The 14,634-nt window shown below is 41.8% G+C and overlaps 2 protein-coding genes across 3 annotated transcripts in view; both read left to right on the plus strand.

The window, feature by feature from the left end:
• dbf4b (DBF4 zinc finger B) overlaps positions 1–7,240 on the plus strand; it is a 9,405-nt gene extending 2,165 nt beyond the window's left edge. The window contains exons 2-12 of the mRNA XM_058405539.1: positions 102–258; positions 655–825; positions 983–1,033; positions 1,118–1,187; positions 1,412–1,476; positions 1,677–1,707; positions 1,845–1,890; positions 3,282–3,419; positions 3,708–3,834; positions 3,950–4,083; positions 4,407–7,240. Of these exons, the coding sequence (XP_058261522.1) occupies positions 115–258; positions 655–825; positions 983–1,033; positions 1,118–1,187; positions 1,412–1,476; positions 1,677–1,707; positions 1,845–1,890; positions 3,282–3,419; positions 3,708–3,834; positions 3,950–4,083; positions 4,407–5,769 (2,340 nt within the window). The 5' untranslated portion in view covers positions 102–114 and the 3' untranslated portion in view covers positions 5,770–7,240. The remainder of the gene's footprint in view (positions 1–101; positions 259–654; positions 826–982; positions 1,034–1,117; positions 1,188–1,411; positions 1,477–1,676; positions 1,708–1,844; positions 1,891–3,281; positions 3,420–3,707; positions 3,835–3,949; positions 4,084–4,406) is intronic.
• A 2,554-nt stretch (positions 7,241–9,794) lies between these two features.
• adam11 (ADAM metallopeptidase domain 11) overlaps positions 9,795–14,634 on the plus strand; it is a 37,231-nt gene continuing 32,391 nt past the window's right edge. For both annotated transcript variants that reach the window (XM_058407158.1, XM_058407159.1), the window contains exons 1-3: positions 9,795–10,096; positions 10,316–10,533; positions 14,395–14,471. In XM_058407158.1, the coding sequence (XP_058263141.1) occupies positions 10,048–10,096; positions 10,316–10,533; positions 14,395–14,471 (344 nt within the window). In that variant the 5' untranslated portion in view covers positions 9,795–10,047. The remainder of the gene's footprint in view (positions 10,097–10,315; positions 10,534–14,394; positions 14,472–14,634) is intronic.

A 14,634-nucleotide genomic window follows, 5' to 3' on the forward strand; every position in this document is an offset into this window, starting at 1 on the left:
TTCAGACTGCAGTGCAGAGTTAAACACATTAACTGGGTATGATTGTGCTGTAATACTCTGTGTGTGTCTGTCTGTGTCTCTCCCTCCCTCCGTCCGCACAGGTGAAGTGGTGTAATGCAGCGTGCGTTTGCTGTGTGTGAGCCACTGGGTGCTCTTGTGCCTGGGCCACGGCCACTGGAGGGGAAGTCCTTTTACCTGGATGAGGTGAAGAGTCAATCATGCGGTATCCTCACCAAACTCATCATTCGCCTCGGAGGGGTAAACATCACTTCCTGTACTGTATGATATGATATGAAACAAGATATGGTGAGAGATGTGATACAGAGCAGTAGGATGTAATGTGATACAGTATTGTAATACAATATGATATTTCTGATGCTATCATATGCAGATAATGTGATGCATTATGATGATACAATATTCTCAGATGAAAAGGCAGGAGCGCTTGTGTGTCATGGGACAGAGGAGTTTGAGATTTAAACATTCGGGGACTTGCTGGAAAATCATGATCTTCTAAGACCAAGTTTGTTTCACATCCCCAATACAGCAACATGGGGATGCAACTTCAACCCCTAGATAGGGAACAGGGTGTTCACAACGGAGCATGTGGCCTCAATAGCTCAAGAACATTTTTATTTGATCTTTTTGATGCAGAAAGTGGAGAGTTTCCTCTACAAGGATGTGAACGTTGTCATCACGGGAAACAGGGATGCCCTGACAGCCATCACAGCCTCATCAGGAAAGGTCAAAGGTTACAATTCTCCTCGTGAACAGAGAGAGAGCGGGAATGATGCAGCTCGGCGCCCGGGGATGCCAAGAGCACCGGTGAGCATGGGTTTACACTTACTGAAGCTTTAAACTCATGAAAAAACAGGAGGCGAGTCAGTGAGATGAATCAGTTGTTCTGAATGAGTCATAATGAATCACTTGGTGCCAAATGATTCACCAGTTATGGAAATTAATTGAATTTGATTGTGTGCAGGTGTGCGGCAGCCGAGGAAAAGCCTTGTTAGAGAAAGCCATCCGCAATAACGTACGCAAATCTTTACTTCATACATTGTGTGTTTGTGTGTGTGTGTGTGTGTGTAATAAATCCTGCTGTGTGTGATGTTTTCAGGAGCAGTCTCGGGGTGGTGTATTGTCTAGCGCTGCCCGTTACTGGGGAGTGAAGATCGTGTCTGTAGACCGTATCCTTTTATCAACTCATTTATTATAAACAACAAATATCAGCTTCTATTTATTCTTTTATTTATTTAATACTAAATATTTATTTCTACATATTAACTAACATTATATATTTAATGCTGTACAGTAGGTGGAGCTGTTTGCACTTCTGATGTGACACACACACACACACACACACACAGTGCAATGTTTCATGTATATCTCTTTAACTCGGTTAATAACTCAGAGTTTATGAAGGTTGTAGAGGATCTGAGTTCACACCGCTCCACTCACACACACCGCAGGAGAGAGGTACCACTCATATGTTTATTTTATTTATTAACATTTATGTTTTCACTTACAGAATTTTCTTTAAATTATATTTTAATTTAGATTGTTTAATTTATTTTATTTATTTATTCTCATACCATAGAGCCTTAGTTCCTTAATTTTAGTGTTTTATTTCTTCATTTGGAAATATTTCATATTTCACTGTGTGTGTTTTTATAAAGGAGAAGAATTCGAGTTTATGTGTCATGAAAGGTACTGAGGAGTTGATTATTGTTGCTATTATTATTATTATTATTATTATTATTATTATTATTGTTGTTGTTGTTATCTATATGTGTGAGTGTACAGTAAGATATATTCTTTGTGTGTGTGTGCTACCCATGATGCAGCTGGCAATCTGAAGGTGGACTTTGTGAAGGTGGAGGACTCGAGCAGGTGAGAAATTATTTCCTCTTACTTTCTCTCCATCACCTGAGATCAAACTAAATACCTTTTTGATGCAAAAGATACAGAATCGGTGTCCAGACGAATCGGCTAACGGAAATCAAAGCGATATAAGCAGTTCAAATTACTGAGCTCAATTAGAGTCAGAAAAATTATTAGGTTCAGTCATAGGATAATAATAATTTGCCAGTCTTCACCAGATATCGGCTGTAAATAGCCAGTAATTTTGAGTGAGATGGTTTGCTGCAGCGTTTGAATCTGGTTTAAATGATAGTGTCCTGATGCTTGAGCTCCAAATATTACTCGCTGAATTTATTTTACAAAGTAATTCTCTGTGCTATTTTGTACATTTTAACAGAGCATACTGATCCTAACATAATAATAATTATTGCTGCAGCCCGGGTTTGATTCCCGGGCAGGGAGCTAACCCAGCCACCGAAGAGTTAACTCTCCCAAGCCCAGATTAAAATGGGAGGGTTGCATCAGGAAGGGCATCTGGTGTAAAACCTGTGCCAAATCGAAACGTGCAAATCAAATGATGGTCTGCTGTGGTGACCCTAAACAGGGAGCAGCTGACACAACAACAATTAAAATATTGATTATAATAATAATAATTGTTGATAACTGATGATGATAAAATCCAACACACAGTCTGAAACAGAAAGCTGAAGAGGGTGAGAGTAGCCTCCATTCTGATACCTGCAGCCCTTTTAGTGTACAGTGTATGTACTCTGTCAGTGTGTGTGTGTGAGAGAGAGAGACTCTGTGGGCAGAGCCTATAGGTGTGTGTTTGACTTCATTTTTGTGACTGTAGAATAAATACTCACAGGCTCTGGACTGTGTGGATTTAACAGTAAAGGTGCATCGTTCTGAGGTTTTTAATCCTGTTTCATCTCACAGGGGTCACATTTCATTTAATTGAATTGCATTAAAGCTTCATTAGCTTCATTAGCTAAGTTGGATGAGTGCTACAGCAAGGGCGAACCCCCTCATGAGGCCTTTTAGGGTAAATGGGTATCCGTTTCACCCCCTGCTACACCACAGCGTTAAAAGAAGCTATTCTTCACCGTTATTATCTAATGAAGGGTTATTGTGTAAGAAGACGTGTTTATTTCAGCTGCTGCAGCACACACACACACACACACACACACGCACGTGCTTGTTAGCTGGTTAGCACTTGATTATCAGCCCACTTCTAGCTAGTAAGTTACATGTTCTGTGTTCTGTTAAGTGCTGAATGTCTCCATGAGGATGAGCTTTGCTCCAGGAAGTGAAGTAGCCATTAACGTGCTGGAGCAGCAACTTTTATAGAGAAGCATTTGAAGTTTGTAGTACTTTTGTGTGTGTGTGTGTGTAGAATTTATGTTTTGTGTGTGTAACAGGAAGTACAGGCCGCTGCATTGCCAGTCTCTGGATTTCCCCATGCTGACCTACTCGAGAAGATTCAGTCCTTTTGAGAATCCTGCCCCAGTGCAGACTGGGAAGACAAGAGAAGACGAGCTGAGCAAGGATAAATTCAGGTGAATTTTTCTATGGAAATAAAAGCACATCATTTTTCAGCTATTTTTTTAACACTCAGACTCTTCTCATATGTGCTTTTGTAGAGCATGTCAGTAAATTAAATGCTTTAGAACATGCATAGAAAGTTCCTGATCATGAAACGCTAACATTAGAACGACACCTCAATACAAACCCACGTCTCTTTTTCTTTTTGTCTTTCCCCTTCCCTCCTCTTGCAGCTCCTTGCAAACACACTGTTTCCATAATGTACATCACAGTAATTAGTTGTTTCCTTTCTTTTCTCACAGAAAAGATGAAGAGCCGATCAGTAGCCATGATAAACCATCAGCAGCTCCTTCCCCTAAAATATCTCACAAAAAGAAAACCCTGGGCTACTGCGAGTGCTGTCAGAAAAAGTACAGCGATCAGGACGAGGTGAGTGTTTTTACCGGTGTCTACGAGTTGATGTAGCTTTCTTAAATGTCTTTATATGAGAAATCCGTCATAGTTTTTAGTCAGTCCGTCTTCTCTCTGTGGTTTTGTTTAACAGCACTTGCAGTCAGATGTTCATCGGAGCTACGTGGAGGACGTTAATAACTACGCCGTGGTGGACCAGCTGGTGGCTGCTATGGCTGACGTTTTTTCGGGATGTAAAGATCAACAGGTTGATGCACTAATTATGAGGTGAGCTGAGATTTTTTTTTTCTCTTTCTGTCTCTTGCCTATAAATGGTCTGTTAAGGTGTCAGTTAGTCACGGAATATGACTGAACCATCAGTCATATGGGTGGCTGGGCTCTGTATCTAGGTGATGTTTAGGGACCATGTGGGAGATTTCCTGGACACATTGTTCTCAAACAGATCTTTCTAACTCTGTTCAGATCACATCGGTTTTCCGTGATGCCAGGTCATGTTATAACGGCTTGCTACATTTAACCAAGTGGACGACTCTGTTGTACTTGTGGTCAGTTGAGTTGCACAGGTTTCTCAACCGTCTCTTTTTCTGCAGGTCGCCAAGCAGCTCTGAGGCTCCGCCTTCTGAAATGGAGAAACCACATGGAGGTGAAATGGAAAACTGTCAGGCAAATCTAGAGGTAGAACCGGCGAACCATGTGGAAGTCCAACAAGAACACGTATGGGACACCTCAGTTCAACCTCAGGAGCCACAGGAACCCTGTATAGATGCTCCTCCTTCCACTTCCTTGGAAACCAAGTTTGTGAATGAAAAACGAGACTCAACATCAAACTCTGAAACCAGTATTCCCAGTCCTGGTACACAGGATGATCTTATTTTCGATAATAAACCTATAGAGCTCACTTCACCTTCTTCAGGAGATGGTCATAAGCCCAATACACTACAGGAGCCTGCAGAAATCTCTCCGAGTCCTTTACCTAGCCTAGAAACATTACTAAATGATAACAGAGATTCAGCAACTTGTATAAAAAGTCCCAAGAGACATCAGGAAGATATTGTGAGTGATTTACCTTCATGTGCATGGTTAATAGAAAGGGAACAGACACCCCTGGTAGAAATCACTTCTTGTTCTCCATTGTTTCATTCCCTGCCCCACTCATTGGCCACGAGAATTTCAGATGGTGTGAACCCCAAGAAGCGCAGCAGATCCTTTACCCTCAGCCCAAAGGCCTCAAAGGTGAGGCGGACTAACCTGTGGTCTGATCCATCCAACCAGAAAAGTGGTATTGACGTCAGATTTGATCACACAGAACAAAGCACGATTAACGGGCACACGGGGGCTAATGATATCACCGAATGTAAGCTTGAAACTGCAGTGCAGCATCCTTCTCTGAACGCTTCCCTTATCAACGTGGCAACTCCAGAGAATGATCAACAGGAAGAATCGGTTTGTCAGAACCTAAAAAATGAAGTGCATGATGTATCATCAGAACTCGGTCCTCCTGAGCTCTACCCTTTCTTCCATGATGATGTCTACCAAAATCAACCATTTCTGGACCCTCCAAAACTTGCCCCTAGTGTCCCCGTTCCTTCTACAAATAAGACCTCCAGCGCTTCTCTCCTGTCTCAGTCCTTCTCCTCTGTCTTCATCGAGTCTGCACTTGTCCCGGACACTTTCTCCCCTGCTTCTTCTGAATCAGATTGGGATTCCGGCCTCATGTCACGGTTAGCACCCCCAGTTCACCTCCAGCCCAAAGGGGATCACTGTGAGCTGGACTTGGGTCTGCTTCTGCAGAGTTCCTGCTCCGGGATGCAGGACGGAAGCTATGCGTCACGACTGTGTTCTGTGTTGCAGCCCACCGCTGCTTCATCACACGCTGCTTTTAGAGATCCGAATACCATCTACAGACCGATCGAGACGATGGACAGAAGGATAATTCAGAGCCTGGGAGTGTAGTAGCAGGACTGAGACCAAAATTCTGTCCATTTCTTACAAAAGTGATCTCTGAGCTTGTAACACTGTAACATCAGTTGATGCTAAGATGTTTCATGTGTTGCGTTGCGTTAGCTAACCTCAATGGGATTAGCCTTGCCTGGGAGAACTTTCTGTATTATGGTCTTTTTCATGCTTTAGCAGTATAGTGAAGTCTACAATGGGATACGGGCGTTCTTCAAGAACCATGAGGGATAGGACTTGGGAACGATTATGCCAAGAGCACAATAATAATCCATATCCCAAGTGGCTTTTTGCTAAAGAATTTGCATAGCAGCAGCAGCACTTAGGTCACGTTAAACTCTCCAGGTGACGTAACATGACTAGGTTCGCCAGATCTATTCGCTAGCTTCACGGTCTGCTTTGTAAGCAACCACCAAACCGAAGGTTCCTGACGGCTGAAAGTGGTAGAGTACTTCATCTTGCTTTAGCTAGGTTTGGCTCACGTGGGGTCGGCCAGTCAAGTGTAATGATCCCCTCAAAGCATTTATTATCGAGAGCATTATCATGTTAGCTAGTGCACAAAAGAGAATAAGCTAATCTGCAGTCGTTATTAAGCAATTAGCTTTAACTATAGGAACCAACAGTTCAGGATTACACTTTCCACGTCTTCTCGACCTTTTGGCCAGCATAAAGAAGCTTTTTGTTCTCGTCTTTTCATGAGCAGCGGTTGAGAGCGAGTGCTCGCGTTGCGTATTTAATGAAGTGCCGCTGCAGGGGGCGTCAGGCAATTAGTGTAAGTGCTGCATCTGGACGTGTTCCCGCTAATACGGTCGGAGATAAAGTGTCGGGTCAGCACTGGACTCCTGGACACAAGGACTGTCATAATACAGGCTGAATAAACAGATGAACTTGTCGTTTATGTAACTGTAGTAAAGGACAGGCTGGAACAGACATTTCACGTGATTGGTTAATAAGCTGGCATAAAAGCACAGGATGTTTTTTCCTAGACTGTTGAGAATCTTGAGCATCTACACAGACTCACTTTTAAAAATACTTTTTTGCTGTTAATCAAAAATGATTTGAGTGAGCCTCGTAAATGAGGTTTGTAAACCCCAAAGGCTTTGGAAACATTAGTTTTTGTGTGTGTGTGTGTGTGTGTGTGAGTTAGAGAGAAGTGTGTAGCAGTTTACTCTTCCCAGGTGAGAAATGTCTGCCAAATCTTGTTGAATATTTTATGAACTTAAAAGTGAAATGTTCATTTTATTCCAAAGTCCATCACGCTGAACTCCACACTCATGTGACTAATCAGACGTTTTCTTTCTTTAAAAATAATCCATTCTGAACAAGCAGAAAAAACAACTCCTGTGCTGGAACACAGACATTATGGATCTGGGTGTTCAAATTTTGTACGATTTTTAGCAGTTTTTATTGATTTTTAAGATTTTTTTTCAGCTGCCATGTCACTGTTTTGAGATCTTGGATGTTTATTGAAACCTATGTCACAAAACATGGGTTGCTTTTATGAATAAAAAAATTGCTATTTAAAAATGTGTTCTTACTCACTTAGTCGCTATTTCCACCACCTGAGGTGTGTGTGTGTGTGTGTGTGTGTGTGTTTAGCTGTTAACTTTGTTAACCAATAGAAAGGGATCTTCAGAATAAAACACTGTTGTATGGTTCCACATGGAACCATTGAGTTCTGATAAAAGTCCCACTGAAATTCTTCGAGAGTCTTGTTTATACAGCCAATAGTGTGTGATTGAGACACGCTCCTGTCCCAGGTGCAGGTGGAGAGAGTCTTCTCCGACTGATGCACAAGCTCTGACAGTTTGTACAGAGTGAAATCTACATCAGTCTGAGGTAGCAATATTCTGACTTTAAACAACACCAGTTTGGTAAAACACTCCTCTAACTCTGCCCATTATTCTCAGTTAAAAAAAAAAGGGAACAGTGTGAAGAGACAGCCAAAAACACTCTGATGGACCATGTTAATGGCTACCACACTGCTACAGTAGAGCAAGATGCACCCCAGGGGCAGGCCAATATGTTGGTCCCCCTTTTGTTGCCAAAAACAGCCCTGACCCATCATGCACTGTGTATTCTGACACCTTTCTATCAGAACCAGCATTAACTTCTTCAGCAATTTCTTCAGCAACAGTAGCTTGTCTGTTGGATCGGGTCACACGGGCCAGCCTTCACTTCCCACGTGCATCAATGAGCCTTGGCCGTCCATGAACCTGTCACCGGTTCACCACTGTTCCTTTCTTGAACCACTTTTGATAGATACTGACCACTACAGACCGGGAACACCCCACAAGAGCTGCAGTTTTGGAGATGCTCTGATCCAGTGGTCTAGCCATCACAATTTGGCCCTTGTCAAACTTGCTGAAATCCTTATGCTTGCCCATTTTTCCTGCATCTAACATTAACTTTGAGGACAAAATGTTCACTTGCTGCCTAATATATCCCACCCACTAACAGGTGCCATGATGAGGAGATCATCAGTGTTCTTCACTTCACCTGTCAGGGGTCATAATGCTATGCCTGATCGGTGTATGTTCTACAGAAATGCCCCTGATCCCTAATCTCTAGTCCTGCCTCTATCCTGGTGGTTTAATTTGCATACTGAAACCTGATTGTTGTATTTTATCATACAATAATACATAGGGTTTTAAATCTAACTCTATAAAGTTTATGCTGATTTTTATTTTTTTTATGTAGGTGTTAATTCATCCTCATGATATGGGTCAGAGCCAGAGTGATATCGCAGGGATGTGATGTGACTAAACGCTGCACACTTCCTAATCTAATAATGGCTTCAGTGAGGGAGCGGAGCAGAGCGGCCCGACGCCTGGGTGCATTAGCTCTGGCCTAAGTGAAGGGCATTACACATCGATCTGCCCTCATTAGGCTCCCTCAGAAGGGCACATATAGCTCAGTGGTGTAAATTCTTTCAGATGTACCAGTCCAAATGATCTGATGCAAATGAACCAACTGTTTACTAAGCTTTAATATCATAGTCAGATTCATATTTTATTCATATTTTTAATCTGTTTATATACACTATATTGCCAATAGTTTTGGGACGTCTGCCTTTACATTGCACATGAATGTAATACAGAGTTGGCCTGCCCTTTGCAGCTATAACAGCTTTAACTTCTGGGAAGGCTTTCCACAAGGTTTAGGAGTGTGTTTAATTTTTGACCATTCCTCTAGAAGCACATTTGTGAGGTCAGGCATTGATGTTGGATGGGAAGGTCTGGCTCACAGTCTCCACTCTAATTCATCCCAAAGGTGTTCTGTCAGGTTGAGGTCAGGACTCTGTGCAGGTCAGTCAAGTTCCTCCACACCAAACTCACTCATTCATGTCTTTATGGACCTTGTTTTGTGCACTGGTGTGCAGCCATGTTGGAACAGGAAGGGGCCATCCCCAAACTGTCTTGGTATGCTGAGTTCCTTTCACTGGAACTAAAAGGGCCAAGCCCAACCCCTGAAAACAATGATTTGGAAAGGTGTCCCAAAACTTTTGGCAATATAGTGTATCATTGCTAATTATCATACCTAGATCAGATTCACTCATAATGCCATGTGTAGTTTATCGTAGCTGTCACTGTTCATTTTAAGTTGCTATGTGGAAAATAGTTTAGAAACAATGTTAGCTAGTGTATATTAGCTACTACATGACATTATCTGCAGTTAAAGTATGATGTGTGCTGTCATGGAGAAACTCTACCCCTGACAGCGGGAATGTCGTCGGGCCTTAGTTGGTTTTTATAACTTGTTAGAGTTCGACTGGGAAAATTCTTTTATGATCGTTTAGATGGATTAGTGACAGATGAAAAGTTGAGTGAAGAGCGCGTGACAGTCTTGCGTATTTAGTAAACCCATGTTGATCGCGTTCGGTGGAGTTTAGAAGAAGAAGAACCGCGTGAGAGGAAAAAAAGAGCGCCGCATTGAGAAGCCCCGCCCTCTGGCTGCTGTGAACCAATCAGAAGGTGTTCTGTCTGTAGGGCAGCGCCGCGCTCCCGGAGCAGGTTTGTGATTAGTGATTAGCGCACGTGAGTGAGTGCGGGTGGTTTTTTACTGCAGAGCCAGCGCGCGCCGTGAATTCGGTACCGTGTGTGGCTCCGGTGCGGGATTTTTTCCCCCCTCCTCTCGGTCGCGCATTAATTACGATGGCTTAATAAAACGTCGCGCGCTGCACATCTCGGTGCTGAGTGTCATTTCTTTATTTTATTTATTCCCCTTTACTACCGGATTTGTCCTTGGTTTCATGCCCGCGCGCAGTATGTGAACGCCATGCGGGCGGCGCGGTGCCTCCTCCTGTGGGCTGCGGTCTCCGTTACAGGTAAGAACCGACCGAACCGGGGTGAGAGGAGGGGGACTTATTTTATATTATTTTATTTCATCCCTCCCGTTTTCTCTTTACTGCGGAAAGTTAATCCACAGGCTCGCTGAGATTTTAAGGTTTAAACCGAAGGAAGAAGTGATAAATAGGGATCCGTTATGGATGGACGGTCTTGTGCTTTGACCACTGACCGGGTCTCTGTGTGTTTAAACGCCACAGGCTGGAGCACCGCATCGCGGCAATGGCGAGAGAGAGGAGGAGGAGGGATCGGGAACGGTAACGGCGACGGTGACAGCGACAGCGACGGGCGCGCGCATCGTGAAGAAGAGATCACGCGGCCGCAGCGGCTCCAGCAGCGCGCGGATGCCGAGGGCGGCGAGATCGCGCACGGTCGCCTGGATACCAGAGTGAGGAGTGAGGACGCCGACGCGCTTCACGTGAGTGACATTTCGTTATCTAAAATTGTTATTATTTATTTTAAAACCATTTTGTCCAGAATACGACATTTACATTAATAACATCATAGCTGTGCGCGCGCAGTGAGGGAAACTCTCTAGATAATTTAACGTCCACATTCACGCATGCGTACTTGTACACAATCTATAGCCGAAGTGCTAACTTCGAATTAAAGAGAATTAAAATGACACTTTAGCTCACGAAACAGGAAAAATGTCGAATAAATATCAAACGCGTAATTTTGACTATACACGCTTAAATAGTATCAGTTACTTTTCTATTCCAGCTTTATCTCTGAGAATTGACTCTGTAGTGTGTTGGTATGAAAGAAATCACGGTCGGTTAGGCGTTCCGTCTGTGCGCGTGAACCCCACTGCGTCATCCAGTCCTGTTTCTCACACTCCTTTACGATGATTAATAATAATAATAATAATAATAATAATAATAATAATATTTTCAACGATTACTCGAGCCACATTCTTTCTTTTCACATCTTTCCCCCACACAATAGTAACTTACACTGGAAACAAAATACATAATACAGTGTAAATACAAGTATATTAATCGTAACCAAATAAAAAATTTAACAGAAAAATACAATAAAACATTAATCATGACTAAAGGTGTAAGATTTCCAGGTCCGATGTGTTCTGTGATATCAACAGTTTGTAACTGGTGTAATACTGGGTGTCAAACTGGTGCTGTCTCTAATAATAATAATAATAATAACAATAATAATGGTAAAATTAATAAAATAATAAATAATAATAATGTCTAAGTGTATATTGTAGATTTTAGTATACAAGTCTATTTAAAGTTGTATTTTGTCCCAGATTTTTGTTCTCGGATACTGTTTTGTTTTCTGAATACAGTCGAGTGAATACTAAAAACTCACAGCAGTTACTTTAATGAGGAACAAGTGAGAATGTGCAGTAATTAATGCAAATTAATTGCACAATGAAATATAAATAAATAAATAAATACATTGTGACTAAGTATATTCTGTTGACGTCAGCATAAAAATACAACTGTACTAAAAGATTCATATTTAGTGTTCTGCTGTATGCAGTGATTGCTCTGTGTGCTCGCTGGATCTGTGTTGTGGCTCATTGTACTGATCTTTCCTATAGCTCTGATGTGGGCTTCGTTCTCGGGTAGCTTGGAATCGCTCTGGTCATGTGACCAGTTCCACTCCTAACACCAGACCAGTTTTAATTTAACGTATAGGTGTCCTTAAGTAAAAACATATATAGCGGTAATGAGAAGTAAATATACTTTAACCTTCATTTTAGAATTTAAAAATAATTTTTTAAGCCTTTAAAAAGTGTTGCCGCTCAAGCGCTTCTATGCCATCATCGACTATTCAATATACATTCAGCTTTATAATGGACTCTGCTGAAAGTCTGTTAAGAGCTTTATAGAATCAATACGTCAAGAATATTCACATTAGCTCATATAGCACACACTCGCACCCTGAGTGTGTATAAAGTAATATTAGAGATAGAGTTACGAAGCGGAAATAAACAACAACAGGTGTAATATCTCTCACTAGGGCAGGGTGTGTCTCTAATTGGTTAATTGCTTCCTTTTGAATAAAATGACTGTGTTAGCTCAGTGTATAGACATTTAAGCCACACCCCTAATAACAATAATAATAAAAATAAGAATAACTATCTGGTGATTATGTCAGCATCTTGCCATTATGGTTGTGTGTGAGTGACAGTCTTTAACTCCGCAGGTCCATTAGCTCCTGGCACACTGACAAATTTCCTCATTAATGTTTAAAGTACAAGGAGAGAGTCAGAGTTGGACAGAGCACTCGTCTTTTATTACTTCCTTCCCCTTTCCTCTGTCCTTCTTGCCCTTCTTTCCCTTTGCTGACTTGTGCTTCGTTTTCCTGATTCATTTTTATTTCTTCCCCACAACCACTGATTTTCCCTGTCTCATCTCTTCCCTTCCCTCTTTCTCACTTCTTTTCTTTTCCACAACACGTAGTCGCAGTAGTTTTTCTCTTTCCACGTGTCCATCCACTCTTCATTTCCCCCTTCGTTGTCTTTTATTCTGTTTTTTCCATCCCATTTTATTCCTTCTCTGCCCTGTCCTCGCCTTTCTGACGCTTCTCTTCCTTCATTTTTACATCTCATTTCAGATTTTAAAAACATTTTTTCATTTTACTTATTCCCTTCATTTCCATTCCCCCTTTCTACTCCTCCTTTTTCCTGTTTCCTTTTACTCCCTTTCCTTAATTATTTCCTTTACCCTCTTTCATGAATTTTGTTTCTCTATGTCTTTCTATTCTTTTTTTGCTCTTTACAACCTACTTTCCCTTTTCTCTTCTTCTCTTTTGTCCCTTTTCTTTTCATCCCTTGCATTCACGTGAAACATGTCTTCTGTACTTTCTTTCGTAGTACAAAATTCTTCTGCTGAAGAAGTCCTCTGAGTTTTAGGGTATTGATTCAAAAAGTACATTTTATTAGAATCGACGAAGCCGAGCTGCTCCACACTTTGCAGAAACCTCCACTTCCCCTACCTTTATGTCATGAAACATCATACTTTGGATATTTTGGTTTATTATTATGATTAAACTTTTATGACACACTTTTTTATTCTCTAAAATATTTTGTAGTAAATGATGAATATGAATGTTCTGTCACATGCATGCACTCTGTATCCACGTATGAAATTGTTACTCCAATGCTATGTACATCATACTCTGCACCACTGTATTTTAGCCACGCCCACCTCCATTTCCATCTCTACCTTCATGTCTACCTCCATCTCAACCTTTACCTCCATTTTCACCTTCATCTCTAGCTCTACCTTCATGTCTACCTCCAACTCTACCTTCATGTCTACCTCCATCTCTACCTCTACCTCCATCTCTCCCTCTACCTCCATTTTCACCTCCATCTCTACCTTCATGTCTACCTCCATCTCTACCTCTACCTCCATTTTCACCTCCATCTCTACCTCCATTTTCACCTCCATCTCTACCTTCATGTCTACCTCCATCTCTACCTTTACTTCCATTTTCACCTCCATCACTATCTCTAACTTCATTTTCACCTCTACCTTCATTTTCACCTTCATCTCTACCTCTACCTCCATTTTCACCTCCATTTTTACCTTCATTTTCACCTCTATCTCTACCTGCATTTCACCTCCATCTCTAACGCCATCTCTACCTCTACCTCCATGTTCACCTCCATTTTTACCTTCATTTTCACCTCTATCTCTACCTGCATTTCACCTCCATCTCTAACGCCATCTCTAACTCTACCTCCATTTTCACATCCTTCTCTACTTCCATTTTCACCTCCGTCTCTACCTCCATCTCTCCCTTTATCTCTACTTCTACCACCATTTTTACCTCCATCTCTACCTTTACTTCAATCCCCCCCCCATCTCTACCTCTACTTCCATCTCTACCTCCATCTCTACCTCAATTTTCACCTCCATCTCTACCTTCATCTCTATCTCCACCTCTACCTCCACCTTCATCGCTGCCTGTGTGTGTGTTTGTGGAGGTTGTCGCGGTCAGAGCAGTCAAGAAAGCTAGCTGTGTGTGTGTGAGAGAGAGAAGGTGATGTTACCTGCGGAGACTGAAGTGACGCCACTGGAGTTGTGCCCTTCACTGTGTCCTCCTCTCAGAGTTTGTGTGTAGTGCTGTGATGATGTATCACTATGACTCTGTAACTCTGTACTGCTGTGCTATGATCAGTTGAAACACACACACACACACACACACACACACACACAGAGTATGTATTATTGTATATATGTATGTATTTTTATATTTATAGAGGTATGTGTGTAACAAGATACCTTTGTGTGCGTCTCAGCCGGTTCATCTTGCTCAGCTATCATTCCTGGTGAAGGCGTTTGGGACGTCATTTATTTTGGACCTCGAGCTCAACCAGTAAGTACACACACACACACACACCTTTTATTCCTTTTCCCTCTCACTATGAATTAAAAATAATAATAAACTCAGCTTTACTGTTATTGCTTGTTTCTGGCATGATTTAAAATGTTCAGTCTCTCAAGTCAATTCAAGCTTTTACTGTCAGTTTTAACCATAT

Source organism: Hemibagrus wyckioides, linkage group LG13 (genome assembly GCF_019097595.1).
Source record: "Hemibagrus wyckioides isolate EC202008001 linkage group LG13, SWU_Hwy_1.0, whole genome shotgun sequence".
Classification (NCBI taxonomy): domain Eukaryota; kingdom Metazoa; phylum Chordata; class Actinopteri; order Siluriformes; family Bagridae; genus Hemibagrus; species Hemibagrus wyckioides.